Source organism: Urocampus carinirostris, chromosome 9 (genome assembly GCF_059441175.1).
Source record: "Urocampus carinirostris isolate Australia breed hairy pipefish chromosome 9, RoL_Ucar_1.0, whole genome shotgun sequence".
Classification (NCBI taxonomy): domain Eukaryota; kingdom Metazoa; phylum Chordata; class Actinopteri; order Syngnathiformes; family Syngnathidae; genus Urocampus; species Urocampus carinirostris.
Window position 1 is genome coordinate 38,428,356 of NC_142357.1, and position 27,170 is coordinate 38,455,525.

At 39.5% G+C, this 27,170-nt stretch overlaps 1 protein-coding gene across 1 annotated transcript in view; it reads left to right on the plus strand.

Moving 5' to 3' along the window:
- The first annotated feature begins 6,250 nt into the window (after positions 1–6,250).
- spock1 (SPARC (osteonectin), cwcv and kazal like domains proteoglycan 1) overlaps positions 6,251–27,170 on the plus strand; it is a 138,316-nt gene continuing 117,396 nt past the window's right edge. The window contains exons 1-2 of the mRNA XM_088343770.1: positions 6,251–6,398; positions 6,770–6,907. Of these exons, the coding sequence (XP_088199896.1) occupies positions 6,393–6,398; positions 6,770–6,907 (144 nt within the window). The 5' untranslated portion in view covers positions 6,251–6,392. The remainder of the gene's footprint in view (positions 6,399–6,769; positions 6,908–27,170) is intronic.

Sequence of the window (27,170 nt, forward strand, 5' to 3'; positions counted from 1 at the left end):
GTTTTGCTGATTTCAAGTGTTATTTTTCCTATTTTACTATATTTTCGTTTAGTATTTCTATTAAAATGTATTTCATCTTGTTTTTCTGTTCATCAACAATAATAATTAAATAAATTCTAAAATCAATACTTAAAATGAGCACAGTTTTCCATTTGCTATATAGTGGAAAGTTTTTGTGAGTCTAAATTTTAATTTTCTTGAATGCATTTAAAATGTATTTCTTGGAATTAGCAAAAACATATTTAACATGTCGGATGATTACATTTTTTTTTTTTTTTTTTTAACCCCAAATAAAAGTTAAAATATACTAAAATATTTTAAAAGCATGCCTAAAATGAGCAAAATATGATATGGTATTTTGATAAATGTAAATATATGTTAGAATAATAGAAATAATAACTTAAATGAGCCATTTTTTTAGATTTTTATCCCTAAACCGTCGAAATGTACTCAAAAAATGCTATTTTATTTTCCCCTGTTGTAAGTTGATTTGAGCTGGTACCACAGAGTTAGGGGGTGAATGCAGGAAGGGAAATAGACAGCAACTGAATTTAAAACATATTTTTAAACCTTCCATTTGTAAGGATTGTCATGCCCTTAAGAAGCCTTGGTTGCATTTAGCGGCTTCTAATTCTTAATATTAGTCCTGGTCAATTGATTACAGCCATATTCCTTAGTGAGGGTAACAATGAATGTGCCTTCTTTGTATTTATGGACAATCGCAAGTTTGTTTCCATGGTTATCATGTTTTACTTAGCATTACTGTTGATCATAGCACCCAATGTTAAACAAGTTTGTTACATTATATGAGATTTGGAACTGAAGGAATAGAGAGAAAGGGAAAGAGTTTAACCAATTGGATATCGGCATCTTAATAACTCCATGCCGCAAACTATTACCAGACCAGCTTCTTATATGATGTTTACCAATAACACACAACCATCTTATGGACATTACATTTTATACGCATGGAAACGGCAAAGTTTGAACTTTGTCAGTTTTTGGCTACGCAAAGAAATTAGTTGCTTATGGCGTCTGGTGCCAAATATGACCTGCCGAGTGTAACAAAGTGGTCGGAAAAAAAAACCTATTCAACACCGTGATGTGAAAAGACCTGAAGGTAGGGACGCTGTTACCCAGGCGTCTAGTTTTTCTGTCCTTCATGGGTTTTTGGCCCCTTTTTATGTTGTATTATTCATAACAAATACTTGTTTGATGTATCATAGCACATCAGGTACATTCCACTGATCAAAAGGGAAAACAAGCTCGGGGTTTTTGTCAGGTGACGTGATGAATGTTCGGGTTCGGGCCCCGGAGACTGCACCGTTTGCTTGCATCATTACCCTTCAATGCTCGATGCATTTCAAAACCATCACGGCGCCGTAATATTCCCTAAGACTGCTACGGCTTTCAAAGGCTGTTTGTTTTCAATGTAAAATGTTCCATAGCGGTATCTTGACATTTTTTTAATTAGTTTGTGTTCATGAAATTATTGTTGAGGAACTGATTAGAGACGCTACCCTCTATGAACATTTTTGTCTTATCTGCTGGTGGGTGTCATCCACGTTTTCCTGTGTGGATGGTAACAAATTTGCACACCAGGAGATAGATACAAATCTACGAGGGGAATGGTTATGGCAGTTTCTCAGGTAACCTGACTGTGCGTAGTTCTCTTTACAGATGCAGATGATCACTTTCCCCTTTGCTTCTCATGCTTCACGTTTAAAATTGCTTCCATATGATGATGGTCCTAATGTTGTCAGGACCAGGACAGGGAACAGGAAGCAGAACCCACTCGCGTAACGTTACTCACAGTTTATCGGGGAGAAGAGGAATGAGCGCACACTCGATCCACGGATCGTTGGTCAAGGAAGTAGATTGATTGGAACGAGGAAGTGGTCAAAATCAAACAGATCGGTGCGAGAACAAAACAGGAGCAAAACATAGGCAAAAACGGAGATTCGCAGGTTCTTCGCAAAACAAGAGCAAAAACACAGGCAAAAACGGGGATTCACGGGGCTTGACATATCACAACAGAGTTTAACAGGAGTTTTGCAGACGCTCTGACACCAGGTGACTCACAAGACAGCGTTTAAGTAGCCAGGGAGCAATCTGTCAACGCATTTCAGCTGGTGTCCATGGACGGGGCAAATTGGGCGCCGTGGCAACCGTGTCAGAACTTGGCGCCACATGGCAGGGACCAATTGGGCGCCATGGCAACTGTGACAAATGTCAAAATTAGGATATTTCATGTAGCCAGAAAACCAGAAGAGAAACAGGACCCACTTGCGTAGGTTTCTCTCAGTTTTATTGGGAAGAAGGAAAAAGATTGCACACACGATCCGCTGATCGCTAGTTGCGGGGAGCAGGTTGCTGGGAACGCGGAAGTGGTACTTCCGTGGCGAGCGATGGCAGTGTCGGGAGCGTAACAAACAGGTCAGTAGCCAGGGCAGGAGAGAAAAAAACGGGGTCGAGATCAGAAAACGGCTCGAAGCCGGGAAATAGACGGGAGCCAAAACAGGAGTGAGTAAGGGTTGAAAAGCTTGCCTAGCGTAAGCTGAGGTTTACAGACGGACTGACAACGGGTGACAGAAAGACGGGGGTTTGAATGGTGACAGGGAGCCAATCAGAGTCCGAGGTAGTCGGCGCCAAAGGAGCGGGCACAGGTGCCTCACATCAGTAATCATGACACTTGCTTGATGCTTAAGAATAAATTCACCAAGATTATTGATCTAGTTTTAAAATTGGACTTTGATCAATCAAAAAATGTGCATATTGTAAGGATCCAGCATTCCACCGTCCTCCAGAGGGTGCCAACAGGCGGACTGACTGGAGGATCCCACACCAATCTACCATTGCGCTCAGGTGATTCGAATCAGGAGATAGGTAGTTAAGGACTGTGCCGACAACATAATCTGTTGGATTGCTGCTGACCTTTTTGGTGGCCATGCCTGGATATGTTTCTGATAACTGTCTCCTGAACATACTAAACTTTACCAGACATGAGTTTTTTTCTTTGGTGTTTTGTGTTTAGCGTTTTCTCCCTTTCTCCCATGTGGAGTGGTTTTTGTTACTTAACTTTATTCCCCATAAAGTCGGATCAATCAACCCATGTGTCTGTGCTTGCCTGCTGCTCGTGCACTTACTTTTGTGTTTTGTTCCGTTAAAACCACAGTATTTGGAATCAAACATATCCAGCATTGTCTTCCTTTCATAATTTTTCTTGAAATAACTAATTGGTATTCCAAAATATCTTATGTATTTAACTGGTTGGTGTTAGAACAGTATCTAGTTGTCTGTCCACACGTGAGTGAGTTCTTTGCTTCTTCTTTCTTTTGTATTTTTGTTCTGTTAGCACCAGTTGTGTTCCAACATATCTCGTGTGGTTTTGCGTTCATGTTTTGTTCTGTTAAAAGTAGTTTTTTCAACATATTCTGCTTTGTCTTTTCATGTTTTGCTCAGTTCGATCTAGTTCGTGTGTCTGTATATGATTCATGATCTTGTCATTACAGCACTCTCATTATTTCTTTGTCCACGTTTTGAGTCCCACGTTTCTTGTGTTGTTCCTTTTCATGTTTTAGTGCAGTTATAGCAAGTTAGTGTTCCGGAATTATACGAAATAGTCTCATTGTGTTTATGTACAGGTGTTGGAGTGTTTCCTGTGGGGTCTCTCCTTTTATTTTTTGTTATGTTAGAACTAGTTCATATTCCAACATATCCTGCATTGTTTTCCTCCCCTGTTTTCCGTTTGAACTGGATGCTAACATATTCCAAGTTATCATCTTTTTATCTTTTGTTCAAATCGAGCTTTTGTGTGTGTTGACATTTCCTTCCGACGACTTCTCTCTTGTTATGTTTTACTTCATAAAAGCAAAAAATGACAAAAATAGAGATACATTGTTTCACATATGCGTGACAGTATTCAGTAAATACGCACATACAGTATGCAATCATAAGAAACTACACTGCATTTTCTGTCTGCTCAACTGTGTCACCCATTTAATTTTTCATGAACTTCTACCGCAGACCCACAACAGGGAAATAATTGGAAATAATGTAACCCCTCATAGCGAAACCATTTTTACTTCCCCACGGATGAAAAGGTCAAAACGCATCGCGGGTGACACATTCATTTCCCCATTGCCTCTTTTCTAAATGCAACCTTTGTCTTTGCCTAGAGCAGCAAGTTCCTTTAGAGGGAATCAAAACCGTGGACAGCAAAATCCGTCTTTTTTACTTTCTGCACCCACGTTATTCCTGCCAAATGTTCTCCAACATCGCCAGCAAAGCACAACAGAAGTGTGATGTCAGCCTTCGGTGTGGAGAACATTTGATCTGAAACTTGATGAGATACCAAACTGTGCACCAAAAATGCTCAATTAAACACAAATCGGAGTGACGTTTCCAAGCGTCTAGCGCTGGATCGTGCCGATGTCAGCAGAGGCGTCTCAGAACGGATCCGAGCCAGCCGAAGTGAGACGATGAAGTGTTGCCAGTTTCCCACAGAGTGTTAAATAGGAGAGCCACGGGATAAATATTTAAACACACCCTGATAATGAGTGCCCTAGTTCTATGGCGCTGCCTCTATTTGACTTTTGTTACGCTAGCCTGTATCGCTGTCCATGGTGCTAGAAATGTATGGAGAGGTAACACTCGAAAAGACGAAGGACAAGGTAAAATGAAGAAGGCCAAGAGGATGTTGCGTTAAAATGGTAAAATCCTGTTTTTTTTTAGGGGAGGCTGTGTCTGGAAAATCAATGGCACCTAACACAGGGGATTATAATTTTGTCCGTAAACATAAAAAATAATTAAATATCAAAATTTGATTCACATTTTTCCACTGTTCTTTCATCTCTATGCATCAGTATTTGTCCACTGTAATTCCTTCCAATTTTTGTGCCTCAGCGCATCATGGGTTGAAAAATATTCTGCGATCCATTATCTATGATACAAATAGCTGTGAGCAGGGGCCAACATTTTTGTCGGGCCTGGCGTTTTTTTCTCTGTTCTGTCCATCATAAAGTAACTGCACTCATGCGGCTGCAATCCATTATCATGTCTTTTTTTATGTCTTTTTGGTTTTTTGTCCACTGTAATTCTTTCCAATTTTCGAGCCTCAGCGCATCATGGGTTAAAAAATATTCTGCGATCTATTATCCATATTGCAAATAGCTGTGAGCAGGGGCCAACAACATACATTTTTGTCGGGTTTGGCGGGTTTTTTTCTTCTGTTCTGTCCATCATAAAGTAACTGCACTCATGCGGCTGCAATCCATTATCATTTCTTTATTAATTTCTTGTCTTTTGTCTTCCCTTTTTTTACTTATTTCTTTTTACATTCTTTTTTCTTGCTTTTTTCTTTATTTTCCCCTTTTTTCTTTTCTTCTTCACATTTTTTTCTAAAATTCCATTTTTCTTCTTTCTTTGTGAAGGCTGGGCAACAAAATGATGGACAACATGTTGCAGTTTGGTCACTTTGAGTCTCGGTAGTTTGTCGTCTTCCTTATACTTTTTAGCACTCTGTTGTGTGCACTTCACAATATAGCGACATTTAGCAGAATATACACACTGCCCCTCTCATTTAAGTGCAGCCCAACCAAATGATGGATTTATTTGTTATTGATTGATTTTCATAGAAATCCTTGATGTTTTTTTCTATTCTGAAATCTTATTTTGTGAGTTTTTTAAATATATTTGAGAGTGAATATTTTTTAAATTAAATACAATCAAATTTGTTTGTAAAACACCTTTCGGCAAAAAAACTCTCCTTTGTCCTGGTTGAGATTTAGGAAGTTTTCTGCCATCAGTTTATCATAATCTGGAATGCAATTTAAAGGGGTATAGGACTTGTGACATCAGGTGACACGGCAAAGTGGACACTTTTTTATCAAAAGTTTCAAGCCAAACTCTGGCGGCCCCCAAGTACAATGAGTTTGAGACCCCTGCCACAGTCTTTGTAATCAAACGCACTGCTTGTAATCCAATGTAGTATAAAAAGTCACGTGACCCTCGGAAGCCTGTATATACATATAAACTGCAGTAGAGTAGAAAATATTTCTGAATCATCATCATGTCACAGAATTTTCCTTGCATCCTCCAAATAGAAAATGATTTACCAAAAAAGGGGAACAGAAAGAAAAGTCGAGAAAGACCGAACAGATGGAACAGAGAGAGAGAGAGAAAAAGAGTGAGAGCGAGTGAGAGAGAGAGCGCGAGAGATAGAGAGAGAGAGAGAGAGAGAGAGAGAGTGGGCGTGGCCTAGCCGCAAGAGGCGAACCCTCCAGCTCGTCAACTCGGTCAGTTAAACGCGGACGTTTGTTCGGCTAGCACCGAACCAAACCGAACTTGGACTTAACTCGACCGGAGGTTCGAATTGTGACGCCAGCAGACAAATGCAGGTGAGTGTTAAGTTTATTTTTTAGTGTATTTCTTTCGACTCCGTACAAATAGTCTTGGGTCGTTCCACTTCGACAAGCCGAGAAACAACAAGGCTGATTTCGAGTGCTGTTAATAATTGTTTTAATATTGATTAAAATTCTCAAAATGAATGAATGAAGTGAGAAAAATACATGAATCGAGGAGGTGGATAAAACAACTCTCTTTTATTCGTAATTCGATTTAAAAGAAGGGCGCTATTAAAACGACGCAGGCAGTCCTCATCCAGGCTTCATTCGTTTGTGTTTCTTCTCTTTGAGCATTGGGTGGCTCCGAGATTGGGAATTTGGGATGCTGAGCTCCTCATCTTCTTTTCTGATTTTGCTTCTCTCAGAAAATGTTCTTCTCTCTGCTCCCTGTGGTGGCTCTAATGCTGAGCACACAGTCTGCAGCGTCTGGCAGCACCGACGACAAACGACTGAGTACTTTGGGCCAACACTCCAAGGACAGATCCTGGAACCGATACAGAGATGTGAGTTGTTGTTTTTTTTGTGGATTACAAAATCTCACCAGAAGGGGAAAAAGTCGGTAGATTGTGTGTGTTGTACAATGGTTTCTGAAAACGTGTTCGTGCGACTTTGTTTAACACTTTTCAATATGAAGGAACTCTATTTGGATGGGTATGTTTACGTAGAACACTGGAAACTAACTAAGTTATGGCATCAATCTCTTCTCAGGCAAGGATGGCAAAGTGGAACTGCCATATAGCTGAGGAGAGAAACCTATGGTGATGCATAGCTAATATGTTCCGAATCCCAGTACCCAAGATAAAAATATCACAATAAGTACTACTTATTTATAGTGTAAAGGAAAAAAAACTGTATATTGTGACCTAACTTGAGCTGGTCAGGTAGAGTATTGGGTGGATGCAGAATGGAGAAAAAGAAGACAACAGCAGATTGTCATGCCTTCGGACTATTTCCTCACTTTAATCACCTCTTTATTTTAAAATATTCCTGCAATGTGGGTAGTGATTTGTAGGTTTTTTTGTATCTTTTGATAATCGCAAGTTTTGTTTCCATGTTATCATGTTTTTGCTTCTCCCTTTAGCATCACTGCAAGCCTTGCACCCATAGCTAATATGATGCAAAAATGCAGTATTGTGAAGCAAAATGAAACTGGATTCCACAATTTTCTAGTGCAATACTGATACCTGTACCCATATAAATACAATCATACAGTTAAATATAAAAGGATTGCAGCAACTTATCAATCACTGACAAATAGATTATTGATCTGAACAATACATTTCTTTTAAATAGTTAAAATATTGTTTGGATATGTTTTAACTTAAATATTCTTCAAATCTTGAGTATTAGAAAATGTCCTGATTTTTATAATGATAGACGGATTATCTTTTTGTTGACGCAAAATTAAACTCAAGATGTTCCATATCTCCTTTTTGCGGTTAGATACTGATAGATACCCATACTTAATCTCCTTTCGTTATTTGTCATGGACACTGCAATGATAGATACTGCATTTTGTATTTCGCAGACTAAAAGTTGCTTTGGAGTATAAGTCTTGTGAATTTCCCTGCGGGGATGAATAAAGTATCTATCTCTGTCTATATCTCTGTCTATATCTATCTCTCTCTCTATATATATATATCTCTATCCATCTAAGTTTCACCAGAAATAGAATACATTACAAAGAACAGAAAAACATACAAGACAAACTGGAGTAGAAGTAGCATCTTGGGGGGAATTGTGTTTAAAAAAATTACTCTACCCTTTTGGGAAGGTATGTTTGTAGCATTTAGCACTTCTTAGTTGTTTTTACTGCCATTGTGAAATTATTGAGGCCTTTAGTGTGAAAATAACATGTGAAATGATATACCTGAAACAATGTAACAATCATTTCACATATAAGGCGCATACTCGGCCAAACCATGAAAAAAAACTATATACGGTAGAGACGAATACAAGGTTTGCCACTACTATTTGATATCCGATAAATAGATTGTTGATTTAACCAATGACGTTTTTGTCATCGAATCTTCAGAATTTTTAAATATTTCCAGATCTTTTTTTTTATCATAGAAAAAATATTATTTTTGTGTTGAACTAATATACCATTCTGATCACAACAGCCATACCTAATTTCATATAAAGTGATCATTTTAAAGGGAGGAGGTTTAGGTATAAGAGCAACTTTTGTTTTTACTTCTCTGAATATTGACTAATACTTATGCACATTTTCTGGGCTAAACAAGTATCTATGTTAAATTCATGTATTATTTGATTTGCAATGTAATGATGCGTTCTGAAAAAGAATACAGTAATGAAAAACAATTGACGTTTATTTGAATAATCCACTACTTAGTATTCCCTTTATTTTCCTACTATTTACCGCCAACTAAAATCATTTGTATATAATGGCTTCTTCATCCCTGAACGCAGACAGATTCCATCTTTTAACTTTCCCAGAGTTTAATAATAAACAAAACCCTCCCCAGTCTTAGCATCTGTGCAATCATCGGTGTCAGCACGGTAACGACCGTCCTTATTATGCGTGACGCTTCAATACTAACAGCATGCAGCTTGCTATCCATATTCTCATGAGATTTCAGGAAAGCATAAGCTACCTTTGGCCTTATTAGAGCTGGCTGTCCTCATCCAGTGCAGCTGTGATGTAGGGATGAGAATTAGTCTCACATCCAGTTAGGGGCTTTTCACCTCGTGGGCATGTGGATATATTTAAATGTTCTGCATACGTGACTTCAAGTGGAATGTCTGGAGGTAGCGATTGTGTATAAAGTATGAACGGTTGTGACCTTTTTTTAATGGTTTTACACGACGGATTCAAGAGATGTGGTTATGCTTTGCTGTCTATCTTGTTGAGTTGCCTTCCCTCGTTCTTATGCATGAAAATAAATAATTACTCTTGACAGGGAACAGTTAAGTTGATTCAAAAGGGACACAAATCATGACTGTGGTGCAGTTTTACTGCCGTGACAATGTGTTTTTACGATAGTAAGAATGCATGCCGGCCAGAAGAGCCATTGCGAATCTGCAGATGTTCATGTAGCGTTCTCCTTTGCTTGATGGCGAAGATGATATTATCGTTGTATTTAGATGTATTGATTTGTGGCAGTTTTCTGCCAGTACTTAACCAGCTCGGTGGCCTTGGGGGAATGGCGCCCGCCCCGAGACTGGGAGGTTGTGGTTCAAGCCTCGCCCGAGTCATACCTAAGACTTAAACAATGGTACCCATTGCCTCCCTGCTTGGCGTTCAGCATTAGGGGTTGGAATTGGGGGGTTTGGTCACCTAATGACTCCCAACACCTCAGTTGGGATGAGCGAGGGGGCTGGGAATCCCCTCCTCTGAGTAATCTCCCAAAAAGAGTCAGAAATTACTCTAGCCACCTCCCTCTTGGGGGATATGGCTGTGGTAATATATTACTTAGCCATTGCCTTGGATCTCTACTTTTCTGCTAGCCAGGTGAGCGATCGCCTATCTGTAGACATTTGTGTAGCCTCCTTCTTGGCTTGATGAAACTTTTGTCTTTATTTTGATGTAAAGATTTGTGGCAGTATTCTGCTCTGACTTAGGTTTTGCCCTGTATCGCCATTTGATAGCTGGACAGTGGAGCGATCACGTATCTGCAGATGTTCATGTGGTGTTCTCCTCGGCTTGATAAAAACGATACTGTCAATTAATTTAGATTTCAAGATTTTTGTCTGTTTTCTGCTAGTCAAAACATGTTTATTTGTATAGCCCTTAATCACAAAGAGTCTCAGAGGACTGCACAGACCACAGATTATTGCAAAGAACAGACTATTATGACACTATCACCTGATCCAAAACCTACATGAGGGCAAATAATACACAGATATAGTCAACATGAAATATAGGCTATTAAGCTATAGAATAGAAAGAACATTGCCTTATATCACCACTTTTCTTCTAGCCACAGCTTTGAAAACAAATGGTTTTAACAACTGATGATTGTCGTATTTGTTTTAACACTTGACTATTCTACAGACTGCTTGGATTAAATACGTTTGTCAGGTACAATCTGGCATAACGCTCAAGCTCTCTTTTATGGCGAAATATACACGTAAAAAATGTACAATGTATGTCACGAAAAAACCCATTTGGCTTGAATGTTACTTGAATCTTACTGAGGCAAGTCAGACTCCATTTCGTTCAATTGTCCGACTGCTCTTTAAATGTTCATGCATTACCGAGGTACTGCCATGATAAGCAAGGTATTCTTTGCAAACTTTGCAAGTAGTCTTTTTATTTTCCATAGTCAGGCTAAAATGCTCCGAAACTTTCGAAGTTTTTGTACACGTGCTCGATGTTGATGTCGTCATTTTTGTATGTTACCGCTCGAGACAACAGAGGTTATTGTGGTCACTTTAACTCTGCCCATTGTTGCCTGTAATGAATATTTAACTATGGTAAATTCACCGAGCAGACGTTTATGTAGCGTCCTCTTAACTTGATGAAGATACTGTCACACGGCCATAAATCTGCTTCACGTGCGCCACTATATGCTAAATATAGTTTCCCCTTTGAGCTTCAGCATTGTATCTTTGTTTTGATTTATTGTGGCTATTAATGTGTACAGCTTAGGTAATGCCACTTGATAAGAATCAGTGATATATCTGTCTTGGCCAAGGCATGTGGGACATCAAGAATTGGAGCACTTCCATAATGTTTAGTTCTGACGTATTTTCATGTATCTGTCTCGAACAGCATAATTTTACAGGTTATTGGTCGAAAAACAAAGTTATCGTGCATCCCTACTTTATATCTACTAACTTTTATTTGAGTTGTAAAGATATATCCTCACTGTAAATGTGGGACTGGAGTCGTCCAATTTCGTTGTCACAGCATATCCCATGTTGTAACAATGACAATAAAGGCATATTCTATTCTATTCTATTCTATTCTATATCCGTCATTTAAAAAAGAATAGTTTTTATTCTCATTTATGACAATTTGGTGAACATTGTTTGCGACAATATGGGAAATGGCTCTCCAGGATAAACAAGATAAGCATACAATAAAGATTCTATTGGGAAAAATAAGATTTTAATCAAGGTAGTGCTTTGAGACTCGTCTAAGTTTTAAGTGAAATTTATTTTCGTAATAATAGGTCAATGAAAAGTGGTGCAATTACATTTAGCAGCAAACACAATTTCAATACAACTAGCAAGACAAATATTTTTTCACAGTCTTACAAGCTTGTTTACCAATTCAAGGAAAAAAATGACACATCATTACTAACGTCTGTCAATCCGTCTTTTTCACCCCTTGCTCAATCTCCACATTTCCTTTGTGTTGCTTTCATTTTCACGTGTTGCACCTGTGTTCTGAGCAGAGAATGACCCCTCTCCTCCTCAAGCATGACACTGTCTCGTTTCTATCTGACCTCATCTGCTTGGCTCTGTCTTTTCCATCTTCGTTCCCCTACCCTGCACGCCATATGACACTCCACCTCCTTGCTGATGAGCCACTTGGTGGCTTTTTGCATATGCATGAGTGGCCATCTATTGGCAAGGGAACCCAGGAAATCGTCTTCTCGGCATAGTTTACTTCTTAGCTTAATTACTATCAAGGAATTACCCAACATAAACCACCAAGCTTGTCAAAGTTCAGTTTTGAAATGGAATTAAATGAAAAGAAGACAAAAAACATGATTTTCAGTCATTGGACATTTAGTAAAACTGAAAAATAACGGAAATTATTTGAGTTTTTAGCTTCATTAGCACCAAGACATGAGCAGACAAATGTGAAACTAAATACTGTAATCACTCCGTTCTTCACAGGCTCAGTGCATTGACGGTTTGAAAAGTATTCTGCAACCCATTATTCTCAATTATATATTGCTGCGACCTTGAGCCGACAGAGCACATCCCTGCCGGGTCTAATGGCTTTTTTTGCAGTCTTAACCAGCAAAGGGTGAACTGCACCTGTGCGGCAGCAAGCCACTATCCCTGATCTAAATCTGCTACAAGTTGGGACATCAGAGCACACTTTTGCAGAGTCTGGTGGCCCCTTTTTTGCCTTTCTTTCCACCTGAAAGTGAACTGCACTTGTGTGTCTGTAAGCCATTATCCGCAGACACATCTGTGAGCAGGAACCAGCAGAGCACACTTGTTTTGGGGGGGTTTGTAACGCTAAAGCAAGCTAGTGTGGCCTGCCTAAACAGAACTGCACTATTTTTGCTGAGATCCTTTATCTTCAGTCATAATTGTTGAGAGTAGGGGCTAAGAGAGAAAATTTGTGTCATGCAGATTGTCTCTTTTTACTGTTACTTTATTCCGCGTAAAATGAACTGCACTTGTGCCGCGAGCAATTATTCTCAATCCCATATGGCGTTTTTTTTGTTGTTGCTTGGTTCAAGCCTCTAAAGTGTGTAATTGTGGCATGCCTAAAATGAACTGCACTGTTTTGGACAGCATCATTTATTCCTAGTCGTCTATTGCTGAGAACAGAGATCAAGAGAGAACATTTGTGTCATGCAGGATGTCTCTTTGGTAATTACACCCCCCCATCCTAAAATGAACAGCACTTGTGTGGCCGCAATCCATTATCCCCAGTCAAATATTGCTGTGACCACTGTCTGGCAGAGAAAATGTTAAAAACAAGAGGCGGGATTACCGAATATCCATTAACTGTTATAAATAAGGGATTAGTGTAGTTTGTTTATGTGTTTATTCAATTATCTTGAATTTTATTTATTTGGGGTTTTAAGCATGCGGGTACTTTATGCATTGGTGGATATTTTTGTATATTACAGATGAGATTTTTTTTTATTTGAAAAAAAGTGTTCTCAGAAAAGTTTATTTGTACAATACCATTTAAATCTACTTTGGTCCTTTGTATTCAACTGAATCCAACTGCAATGTTGTGGAAAATAAGATAAATATAGCCATTTCATAATACGTTCTTTTGGATTCTTATCCATTGCACAAATAGAAATTTCATCTTCCTTCAGCTAGCATTTTCACTTTTCACTCTCCTCTTAACTGCAGTCAATGAATACAAATGAGCAATGCATTAGGGAACCGGTATAAATACATGAAGAATAACAAAATGAAGGGCAGGTGCCTCTTGATTGAACCGAGAGGTCAGTGACGGGCTTTATTACCAGGTAACAACGTCTCAAATGAGATGAATAATGAAATGATGGGTCGTCACAATTTCGCAATGCGCCCTCTGTCGTCTAAATAGCATTGGAAATAATTTGATGTGAGCAGGCGGGGTAATTTATCCAACAAAAGCGACGGCATTTGGTTTTAGAACAACTTTCTGTGCTACACGGCATAAAAATCAGATTATTCAGCCATTATTTCTTCCATTTTTACTATTTTTTTTCTTTCTGTGTTATTTTGGCATTATGCAAACTGGGTGGAATAAATGAATAACTTAAATTTAGTGTTAGTATAACGTTCCGAGCTAGCAGAAAAAAAAGAACCAGGTAAAGCCTACGAGCACAGCCAAATTCTATTTGGGGTTATTTTGAGCTACTTTAAATGCCACTCGGAGCGAGGAGTAAGCTGGCAGTCGGATTTGCCAACGAGAATGAGGGGAACTAAGTTAAAGGGCACTGTGGAGTGTGGATATTTTTTATGATTTTTGACATAGATTCATTTATATGCAAAAGTACATATGCAATCTTGAGCACATTTCTTTACTATTTTGCTGAATTCAATACAACAAAAGCTACAGCATAATGTCATAAACCAGAACAGGATCAGGACCCAAACGCATGACGTTCTCACACAAGCCTTTTATTTTACGGGAAATGGGGAGTCATGCACGTTAGGCAGCGGTCTGGCGTGGAAAGACAGGAAGCCAGAGACCGACGAGATCGATTCCAATTGCCCGAGTTGATATCGGACGGATGGGGTCCATACCGGACAGGACAGGACAGACAGGATGGATAATGAAGCGGGATATCAAAAATAAACAGGAGAAACTAGACTGGAACGAAAACTGGAGAAAATAATAAACAGGAAAAAAATAGACGGAAACAAAACTGGAAACCGACATTAGACAGGACAAAATTAACGGGAACAATGCCGAACAGGAAATCCTAACAGGAACAGGACCAAGTCGAAACCCACGTCTTGCGGGGCAGAGGTTTGTTGACGGACTGGCCAAGTAAGGGAGAGAGCACTGAGCTTAAAAGACAGAAAGCCAATCTGTTAATGAGCTGCAGTTGGCGCCACACGGGCGGGGCCAATTGGCACATAAGGTTTTATACCAACTTTTTGTGCTATACTGCATAAAAATCTGATTATTCAGCCCTTATTCCCACTTTTTTTTTACTTATTTGTCTTTACGTGTTATTGTAGCATTATGCACTTTTTTCTTTGTAAACATTCTGTTTATGCAAAAGAATGGCAAAAATAGAGATATGCTCTTTATAAAATGGGTTACAATAAATAATTAATATACTATATATATATAAAATGGAAAAATATACACTTGAAATTAGTTTGAGTATCTCAAGTGGCGAATGGTAAATCATAGAGTTCAGAAACATTTTTATATATTTCAACTAAAAGAAACATTTTAGGACCAGAATAGAGACAGGACTCACTAGCGTTACGTTTCTCTCAGTTTTATTGGAAGAAAGGAAAGGGTTGCACCCATTATCCGCGGATCGCTGGACGCGGGAAGCAGGTCGCTCTGAACGCGGAAGTTGGACTTCTGTGGAGAGCGTTGGCGGTGTCGGGAACTGAAAAAACGGAATAGTAGCCGGGACAGGAGAGCAAAAAACTTGGTCGGGATCGGAAACAAATTGAAAGCCAGGAGAGGAGATGAGACGTGGTCAGGATAAAAAACCTGGTCAACAGACGGGAGCAAAAACAGGTGGGAATCAGGGCCTAAAAAGCTTGCCTAGAGTAAACTGAGGTTCGCAGACGGACTGACAACAGGTGACAGATAGACATGGGTTTAAATAGTAACAGGGAGCCAATCAGAGTCAGAGGCAGTTGGCGCCAAAGGAACGGCCACAGTGTTTTATATCAGTAATCATGACAAAAAAAAGAGTTTAAAAATGTCAAGAAACATGTTTTTTGTGCAACACATTTCGTATCATTAGTCTTTTCTAAGTATTGCTGCAGTCAAACAAAGTATTCAGCACTTACCGGGACAGAGATTTATTTTCAATTTGGCGATAATCCCTTTCGGCACCATCAGCACATTTTGAAGTAATATCCAGCACAATTGTAGATAAACATAACAAACGGAGGCACAGATGCATTGTCTGAAGATGCATTTCACTAGTTTTCGGAATAATTGGTCTTCAGTGCTCGGCTCATCTAACTGATTGAAAGCACTGGCTTCAATCATCCGTGCTGAATTGGATCGTTTCAATTAAACGCTCGTCGTTGGAATGTATGCTAAAATGGAGTCGGATAATCGTGAGGCTTCTCTAAGCCAAACTATTAGTAGATGATAAACTGTAATGTCTCCGAATAACTGCAAGATTGATAGAATAATACAATAGACTCCAGGGTACGAGATTAATCTGTACCGAGTTAGGGATCGCAAAGGGGAATTGCTGTGTGGCTGGTAGTCATTAACTAATGTGTTCTGAACCACCGGTATGCCAGATAAAAACATTCAGATAACAAAGTACGGTACTACTACCTATGTGTAATATACCTGCTGTTGGGAATTAAATATCAAAATGTACCGTTTACCAAATTGTTAGAATTAGTTATCTGACTCCATTAACCAAACACAACCTACATTCACACAACAATTTATGCGCGCTTGTTTTTTGAGGGAAAAGATGAACAGGAAGCAGACATTTCCACACTGTCATGTCCTGCACGGTTGTCATGGCGCCCAGCTGGCCCCGCCCATGACAGATTCTGTCATGAAACGGAACGGGACTGTCTTGAAACGGGTCGGGAATCAGGAAGTTGGAACTCATTTGCGTAGACGATCTGTCACTTTAACTGAGAAAGAAAAGTTGTCCAACACACAAACGGACCAAAAACAAAACAAAGCAGGCTCAAAGGCAGGCAAAATTACAATCCAGGCATTACTCAGATCAAACAGGCATGAACAGGTTTTCAACAAGGGTAAACAAAAATCTGGCAAAGGACAGTTCCAAAAGGCGCGTTTAAGTACCCATAGGAGTAATCAGGAAAATGCAGGTCAGCCGGTGTCAAGGGGCGGGGCCAACTGGGCGCCATGACAACCGTGGAGGACATGACACACACGGGGGCAGATTTAATCTCATTAACAATTTAACTAAGTGTTCTCCATTGAAAACGGCCGAATTAGTGACGGTTGAGTCTCTGGGAAGCCTTTTTCTCCAGTCCTTTAGCTTTCTCCTATTGGCCATCTTTTCCCCGGATAATGGCGTGCCGACTCCTCCCACGGGCGCGCCAAGGAAGCCCCCTGGGCTTCACCATCTCGTAGAGGAGCGTCCCGATGTCTGTGGTACTCAAAACAACGGTGATCGTTTCTCAAAACAACGCCTGTCGTCCTCCGTCAGACTCCTGTTATCAACATAACTAGACAAAATATTCTACATTTGGAACAGCCTCACCTGTCATTGAACTAAAGCCTACTCAGTGAAAATCTTCATTGCTTTATGAGTCAATCGTATAAAATCCTTTATAGTCAAATGTATAAAATCCTTTATAGTCAAATGTATAAAATCCTTCACTGCATTTAATGGAACAACAGTGTAAATATGCTTCTGATCGCCCGTCATCACAAGTCCTGTCCACGCTCTGGTTCGAGAGTCTGCACAAAACAGGGCTCTCGGTTTTATCCACAATATTCCCCCCTTTGCTGACATTAAATAATCACCAAAGTGTCCATGTCCAACCACTAGTTTCCACGGAATCTTTTCACCAATTTATGTCACAAGGCCAGTCCACGCTCTAATTATAAGGTCTGTAGAAACCTAGGGGTCTCTCTCATCCTAGATCACTCCCACTCAAATTATTTGAAATTACCATAGAAAGTATTTTTCAAGCATCCCTGTCTAATTGCCTAGTTTTATCCCGTGCTTCAGAAAGATCCATGTCACTCACAGATTCAGTCCACGCTTTAGTTCAAGAGTATGCGTAAACCAAAGGTCTCAGTTTTCTCCACAATATTCCCCCATTGATGTTTTAAAATCACCAACCGGTCTTTCTCAAGTGTCCCTGTCAAATCGCCCAAATTTCCATGGAAATTTATGGCAAATCCCTGTTGTCATGTCCATGTTCTAATTCGAGAGTGCACAAACTGCGAGTTTGTTTTCTCCCCTTGATGAAATAAAATGATCAACAGAAGTCTTTCTCAAGTGTCCCTGTGTATTTTTTGCAGTTTAACTGCAATAATATGAATGGGTATGTTTGGAGAAGCTGATTTGAGGAACCTGTGAGCAGTGTTGGGAACAATGCCATTATTTCGCTGCGTTATTTTTTTATTAGCAGGGTAATCTAACAATTTTTTTGCCGTTAACACGTTGTTACAGTTACTGATGGTCAAAAATGTTGCATTACTTTGAATGAAATGGAGAAACTACCAGCCAAAGCGAGTCCGTTCTGCTGTTTATTTGTTATCCCTGTATGTTCAGGTTCGAGAATAGCGCACGTACTTCTTATGACTCCAGGCTATAAAGTAGCATGTTGTCTCATTTGGGGAAATTAGTGCAGGATTCTTTCTCAGTGGCACGTGTGTCTTTAAACACTAACTGTTCCAAAACTGCTGTTCTATCCCCATTGAGAGAAGTCTTGTCAGCTGTAATAGACAAAGGGAGAAAGGGATGGAGACAGAGGGAGAGAGGGAAAGGAGTGAAAGAGGTAGAGAGAGGTATTGTTTGTCACTTTATATTGTTTTGCTGTTGACTTTTTTTTGCGAACAAAATAAGTCTAGGGCAGTTGCTTATTTACTTAATCAGTTGACTCGGGTTGTGAGAGTTTGATTTATTTGTTTAAGACTGCAGTGTTAAACACACTTTATATTGTGTAACTTTTTACTTTTGTTGTGTGAAAGTACTGTAGCATATGTCTACTTAAGCATTCGTCTAACTAGATATTGTAATTTATTCTATATTATTTTTCAATTGACTTGTTGTGAAGACAATACTTCAAGTACAGTAGGCTATGTCTACTTGACAAGTTGTCTCGGGTTGTGAGAGTTAAATATAATTCATCCTACTCACTTTATATTGTTTACTGCTGATTGTTATTTTCTGATATTGTTTACAGTTTATTTAGTTGAACTTGGGGCGGCATTGGCTCAGGAGGTAGAGCGCTCATCTTGGGCTCAAGAGATCGCAGGTTCGATTCCCGGCTCCTCCGTGTTATATGTCGAAGTGTCCTTGGGCAAGACACTGAATCCCTAATGCCCCCAATAAGCAGGTCGGCGCCTTGCATGGCTGCATAGCTGCTATTGGTGTGTGAGTGTGTGTGTGAATGGGTAAGTGTGAAGCACATTGTAAAGCGCTTTGGGAGGTCTACATTGACTTGAAAAGCGCTATATAAATGCAGACCATTTACCATTTAACTTATAGTATGGAATAAATCTGTTGTGGGTGGGGTGTAATCAATATTACAAGGTTCTAAAACACAACTACTTGTCTGTTTTTCATTCCACTGAATCAAATACTGCTCAGAAAATGTAATTTTTTTGACATGCGACAACTTATTTTAAGTGTAACGGAAAATGTTACTTTCCCTGGTAACTTGTTACTTTTACTATAGGGTAATTCAGTGACTAACTCAGTTACTTTTTGAAAAAAGTAGTGAGTATCTATAACTCATTACTGTTTTTAAGTTACGTGCCCAACACTACCTGTGAGTCACCTTCAGAAGAAAACACATTTCCTTCAATTAAACCAAGACTCGGCTGACCACATGCCACTCTTATCTCCAACATGTGCTCCTCCTTGGTTTTCTTTCTCTCCTTTTAAGCTGCTTCCATATTTTTTTCCTTCTCTCATCTCGACTCTGTCCGAGCTCTTCCTTCCCCGCTCGTTTTATACTCCACTAATTCCTAATGAAAGGCTGCCCTTCGGAATAACCCTCCCTCTCTTTCTCATCGCTTTCAGGTCTCTCTGTGGCACAGGCCACCCTTGATTCCCGCGCCTCCGTCGAAGGGTTGATCATAAACAAGAAATTGCACGTCCAATTTTCAGTGGAGAACTGGATAAATATTGCCCAGGCTCCCCCCGTTTCCAACTGCTGTCTGCCTTGTGTTCCACCACAAACACACAAAAACACACAATCACCCTTAGGCGTCCAACCAGATTGATCAGATAAATTATAGGGCTCAGTAATCCTGACCCTAGCCAAAATGTAATCAATAAGAGTGCAAAACGCGGCAACGCACATTAGGAATCGGGCGCAGTTGAGTCGTAGGTCAGGCAAGGGTCACAGTTCCCTGTGGGGAGGATAAAATGTTTGTGAGCGGGACCGCAAACAGGTGTGCGGAGGCTTTTTCAGATTTATTTTGGAACGAGAAGAAAAGCCAGGAGGAGAAGCTTTCATGTCACTCCCCTGTGTACCGAGCTGTTGAACTGGGATGGCAACAGAATACGATTCACTGTAGTTTCTGTGTTGTGTTGGGAATTATTACCAAAATGTACCGAATTAGTTATCTGACTCCATTAACCAAACACAACCTACATTTTCACACGGGGGCAGATTTAATTTCATTAACAATTTAACTAAGTGTACTCCATCAAAAACGGACGAATTAGCGACGTTGGCGTCTGTGGGAAGCCTTTTCCTCAAGTCCTTTAGCTCTCTCCTATTGGCCATCTTCTCCCCGCATAATGGCGTGCCGACTCCTCCCATGGGCGTGCCAAAGGAAGCCTAAAATCCTTCACTTGTAATGGATTATCTTCTAAAATGTTCTTTATGGAAGTTTGTCATTGAGTTTGGCTCCAGCAGATTTTTTTGCAGGTGCGAGTTGTGATTTGCTTTTGTTTCAAAAGTTTTCAAGACTGGGAGATGCAATTTGGCACACCAAGTCGAGCACATTTGCACAAGATGAATAAATACTGCCATTAAAAAAGGAGCATTACTGTACCAAAAAATAAATGGGGCATACAAAATTCTGTATTTTCTTTTTTCCACATCAATATATGTCTCCTTTTAAAGCTTCTTGTGGCTGAAATAAATCCCACCAGATATTTACAGTATCACGGTTGCCAATTGGCCCCGCCCGTTTGGCGCCAGCTGCGGCTTGTTGACTGATTGGCTTCCCTCCAATTTTGTGACGTTTACCACAAGTTTAATTGAAAGAAAGAGGAAGGGCTGCGCCCACGATCCGGTGTTCGCTGGGCGCGGGAAGCAAGTCGCTCTCAGATTCGGACTGGGATCCGAAAACGGAAGTGGATCTTCTGTAGCGAGCGATGGCGGTGTCAGGGACGGAAAAACTGGTCGGTAGTCGGGACTGAGAGAGCCAGGCGTGGTCGGGGTCGTAAACGAGTCATAAGCCAGAACGGGGGAGTTGACGTAGTCGGGGACAAAAAGAGGTCGTAAACCGGGACGTGAGAAAAGACGTGGTCAGGAGCAAAACAGGTTGTAGCCGGAGGCAGACTCGAGCAAAAAACGGGACAGGTGGGAGTCAGGGTCAAAAAAAGGCTTGCCTAGTATACACTGAGGTTCGCAGACGGACTGACAACAGGGGACCGACAGGATTGGGTTCAAATAGTGACAGGGAGCCAATCAGAACCCGTGGCGGTTGGCGCCAAATGAGTGGGCACAAGTGACTCACATCTGTGAGTCTCTGTAGTTTGTATTGTAAACTATTGTCACATTGCGATATCGATTCAATTTTGGTCAATCTTGCAGCCTTAATTGCTAAGGTCACATTTGGAGCAATTACGGTAAATAGCGTTGGCGTCATTCTATCTGCGAGCCAAATGTACTCATGAAATGAGTCATACCTGGCTTGCGAGCCATAGGTCCTTGACCCCCTGCACTGCACCATGCAGTGATACCTAGTGGTCAAATAATGCACTGTCCCTTTAAAAATGTTAAACTGAAGCCAACTGTTTGTGTCTTCACGGGTAATGTGCCTGTGTTTTCAATAAAGAAAGCGTGCCTCTGCTCAAAAAAGGTCGTAAAACACTGATGTAAACGATTTATTCAGATAGCTCCTATTAGCGGTCAGGAAACAGGAAGCAGCTCGATGCTAGAATTTAATGCATCCTTAATTACAACCATTAAGTAAATTGTCTTTCTTTGTTTTCTTTTACGCATCTCTATACGTCTGTTCCACCATGTTCACTCAAGTAGTTGTCCTGTTTGTTTGTTGTTTAACGTCAACACGTACAAACCTAATTTAAGTCACCGCGCTTTCCTTGTCAGCGTACAGCTATAAACGTCAAAATAGTTTTGTATCTTTTAGCGCTAATGAAGCTGTCACCCCACCATGTTTTCCGATATGCAATCAGACGTTTTTTCTCCGGGGTCCACTGCCTCACTATTTTTTTTTTTTTCTTCGTTTGTAGCAGTTGAGCTTTTAAGTAGAGGTACGCCTCGGTAACCTTACTTGCTTCACAAAATCTCATTTGGGACTGCGGGAATGCAGCAGGAGTAGTAGGGAATGAGGTTTTTGGGTTTAAAGCCAGCTCAATGATGGATTTTTTTATTTTATTTTTTATTCTTTAAAGTTTAAAAGAAATCTCACATTTGATCTCGTATTTTATTGGGCACTTCTGATTGATACTTTAATGTAGTCAACCCATAGGATAATCAATTAAATATCAATTAAAAACATATATAATACAAGTGAAGTTTATAGTTTAGGAGAGAAGACACCCATGGATTTTGAACATGCAAAAAGAATAGAGAGGAGCCCAAACCTCGGATAAGAAATGCTAACCTGATTTAAAAGCCCTCCCCCGAGCCCTTTTTTAAAAATTAGATAGCCTATATTAGGCAGCAAGGCGGCGCAGTCATGAGAGCGAACCTTTCTGTGTGGAGTTTGCATGTTCTCCCCGTACTTGCGTGGGTTTCCTCCGGCCACTCCGGTTTTCTCCCACATTCCAAAAACATGCGTGTCGGGTTAATTGGCCCGTCCAAATTGTCCCTAGCTGTGACTGAGCGAGTGAGTTGGCTGTCTCTGTGTGCCCTGGGACTGGCTGGCAACTAGTTGAGGGTGTCCCCTGCCCACTGCCCCAAGATAGCTGGGATGGGCTCCAGCACCACTGCGACCCTACTGAGGATAAGCGGTGCAGATAATGGATGGATGGATAGCCTAGGTTAAAATAGCACAATAACAAACTGACTGTAGTAAATTCAAAATCCCACTGGTGAGAACCACCAGGAAAAGTATTTGTGTGTCTGTGTGTGGAGTCAAACTTTGGAACAATTTACAAGACCAGATCAAACAATGTCCAACGATTCACTTGTTCAAATTAAAATACAAAAAACATTACTGGCAAAGTACAGAGATGAAGAAAATGGGGTATGAGTGATACTAGAGAGTGCGCATACTATTGTTATTGTTACTATTATTATATAATAACTGTTATTATTGCTGCTGTTGTTATTATCATTGGTGTCACTATGATATTTAGCGACCAGTAGCATTATAATGTTACCAGACGGGTCGTATGATGATTAGTGTATGAGATATGTGATATTGTTGTTATTGTAATTATTGATCTACTACCTATGTAATAAGTGTATCCGTGAGATTTTGTTATATTTAGACACAAAAGAGGAACTATCTGTAAAATGTAATTAATAGGGAAGATGAAGGGGTAGGGAAAATAAGCATCTACTTCATACTACCCCTTTTTGAACATGTTATGTTAATATTTTCTGTTGTTGAGTCATTGTTTTTGTCCTGTTTTTATTTCATAATGTTTGAAATAAAGTTTTTATTCATTCATTCATTCAACTGACATCCTTTGCATTCTCCTTTTGCAAGGTTTATAATATTTCAAACAGAGTAAGCTTATAAAAATGCATTATTTGAAGGTACACAATGCAGCAACCAGATCTATTTATATTTGGAGTACTTTTCAAAAAAAATGTTGTTCAATCAGCCAGAATTAAAAGCCTGGTATCCTGTTTGTGTATCCTGTCCACACTTGTTAAGTCTCCCAATTTGGTCGAGAGACTACCGCTTTGGCTACGATTCTCCCGCCTATCGATCTGAGAGCAACATCAACCGATTTCTAAGAATTTCATTATTATTTTTTTATTTTTTGGTCGCCGAAATTTTTATGTGAACAAAGTTTTGCCGATTAAAATGTAGCCGAATTATCCATAGTCTTTATCATCGTCTTTTTCGCCGTTCTGCACCGGAAAAAGCTTTGATCGAGACTCGGCAATCATAATCTCGAACTCCACGTGATCTCATTCCTTCGAGAGCAGACTAATAAGAGTGCTACATATGACTATGTTAAAGAACACCAGAACATTTGGAACAATTAAACATTGTAATAATCACATGGAAACATAAAATAACAATAAAGTAGATTGAAAAACGAATTTTATTGTTGTCTTTTCGAATAATAATGATAATAATAATAATAATCGCGTCGGAAAAAAAATCTCCCGATATTACATTTCTGAAACTTAACATGTATGCCTGTCTGGTATCGACATTTCGTCCTGTTTTGATATCAGTCTCCGGTCTCCAGTGTCTGGTATCGTTCCAGTCTATCTCGTCCTGTGTGATATCTGTCTCCAGTCTGATATATCTGTTATCAATCCTGTCCGGTATCGACACTATCTGTCCGGTATCGGCTCGTGTAACGGATATCAATCTCGTTGGTCTCTGCTTCCTGTTGTTCCACGCCAGACTTCTGTCTTTCTTCTTCTGCTCAGTTCGATTTCCTGTTTCAATATCAACATCTCTGTGGCCTGTGGACCATAGTTTACCCACCCATCCTCTATGACTTCTCAAAATTGTAAAATAATTTTAAAGATTGTCCATTATCAAAACAAAAAAACAAATCAACCACACTTTTATCCGGCAGTTGCAACAAAGTAACAGACTCAATCTGAAAGGCAATCAATTCCACAAAATCGACAATCCTTAATTGGAAAAGGACATAGTCTTAATGAATTTTCACCCCATGTACAAGTAACGATCTCCCGATAAAAGTGGTAATGGGCGCTGTACGAGCGCAATATACGACGCTGGCTCGGAAGCAGTCCTCTGCAAAATACACGCGGTGCTCATGCAACATTAAATTAAGTTGGATTACGCCGTGATTGATCAGCGCTGTTCATTTGCTTCTGCACGATAATCATTCTATTCCCTCTCGGAATCTCGCAATCAGTCTCAGTCACGCTCTGTGCTATCATTGTCTTCCTCTCTTGTGTTTTACTGTGTTTTATATCAAGTTAGGATAGGTTCTGTTGTCCCTCTGTACACTGAAAAGAAAATATCCTCATTGGTGGCATCAGGGTTCGTACAGGTGCTTGAAATCCTTAAGCGCTTGAATTTTGTGTTGTTTTCAAGGTTGAAAAGACTTGAATTTTGGATTTGTTGCTATGCTTTTAAAAATATCCGCTTAAAAATGAGACTGACACTGCTCTCTGGTGGCTTCACTTTGCAAATTGCATACCCTCTTCTTTCGTCGTTGACTGGAGATGCCTTTAGTTTGTGCAGCATAGTCCTATGAAGTGTTCTCGCCCCGTACAAGTCCAGCCCAAGAGGAGGGCACTATGTATCAATTATGGGGCATGCAAAAAATTAAGGTAGAGTTTAGCACTAGTAAATTCTAATGGAAAGAACTTCCTGCAACTGAAAATGTAAGCTACATATTACTGTCATTTTACCCAACACATATTTGGGGTGAGGCCTGTCTCAAAAACAGATATATTCGTCATTTACTTAATAATCATGTCTTGGTAAATGCACACCCAAGATTAAAAAAGGCATTTGTAAATTGCAGGTATATTTTAGGCTATGCAAAATACATGGTTAACTGTGGATTTTTTTTTTAATGGTGCCGGATAAATTGGAAAATTGGCTTTGAGAGGCCTTAAAAAGTGCTTGATTTGACCGTTAAAAGGGTGTAAGAACCCTGTAGTATATTTTTCCTGTATTAAAGCAGGGTCTCAAATGGCTGGAGCCAGGGTCTGGGATATAATAAGCGAAATCAGGTTTTCCATAAAAAAAGCTCTGATCAAAACATTCCATTGTTGGAAAATCTCTTTTTATTGAATTTTCTACACAAAATAAGACCTTAAAACAAAAAACATCTCCGATTGATATAAAAAATAAATCAGTCTAACGGTAGTAAATAAATCCATAATTCACATTGGTTTTACTTAATTATTTATTTTTCCTTTTGCTTAATTGTTCCAGTTTTTTTCCTCCTTTAGTCCCATTTTTTTCGTCTTTCTTTTTTCCTTTATCTTGTTTTTGTAATTTTTGGCCTTCAGTCTTTTTTTTTTTTTTTCCCCCTTTCCTTTTTCCTTTTCATTTTTTAATGCAAAAGACTGGCCAAAAACACAAGAGGAAAAATGGTGCTTTCTGGTTACTTTGTGTGTCTGTAGTTTATACTGTTCCTTGTGCTTTTAAGTACTTGTTTTTTGGTTGCATGACACAATACATCATGTGGTCAAATGATACACACTGTCCCTTTAAACTTTCATACTAAGGCAGGGGCCTCAAACTATCATGCATATATATAATGATAATAATTAATTTATTATGTGTATATTATATATATTATATTTATTTATTATTATATTTATTCATAAATTTATTTTGTTTTTCATGCGATAATGTCTGCCAGTGGGATAAGATTTTATTTTCGCAATGGAAGCATCTGATGACAAGCAGAGTACATGTCAGATGAGACTACATTTTGTCTTGTCAATCTTTCTTTACAGATTTTTTTTTTTTCAAGTTTCTTGGCTCAGCTCGCCCATCATTTAAAAACAACTCCACTGGACCAAAGTATGAAATGGCGCACGGGTCGTTTTTCTATTCTTTTTCACACTTGTCAAGATGTCCTTTCGATCCCTGACGAGAATTTCCGTCTCTCCTTTTGTCATTTTTCACTTTTCACGCCAGATCAAATCAGTCATAACAGTAGTGGTATGACATTTGTTCTGAGGTGGGGATCAGCGGGTGAAATTGTTGTAAAGTGGGGGATAGTAACCTAGGGGTAATAGCTAATGCCTGTTGAACCACTGGTACCCCCGGACAATAACAATAACATAAATGTAAGAGTGTGCAATATACACAATAGATCAGATATATTTTTTTAAATTATCTACCTGTCATTATTCTTTGTTTCTTTTTTGTGTGGATGATCGTAATGGATTCCGTCCCACTCTCGCCCAGCACTCGTCCGAGTGCTCGTCGTTGCGCATGCCGGACAACAGTTGGTTGAAGTTAAGAAAATAACGAGATATTTTGCCGAAATAACAAGTGATATGGACTCGATAGCAACAATCATGAACGTTTAATTTCTCTAACCTGAAATGATTTGTGCGCTGCAAACCACCAAACATTTTTAATTTGTGCCTCCGTCCAATCTTTTTGCTTTAATGCATTTAACCACAACGCTCTTCATTTTTTTGATCAGGAAGTTTTACATTTTAAACTTTATTGTTTAAAATGTAAATTATCATTTTTTTCTCCGATTTCGGCACACACAACACAACAACTTGCAGTAACGACCGCTTTCTTTTCCTCTGCCTTCTGACAATTGTTTTGAGTTTTCTGGGGCAGAATAATTACTCGTTGATGTCGTATACTAGAGAAAATGACCTAAATTGACATAAATTTATAGGCGCCGCCGCGAGCGGCAGCCTTTCCAG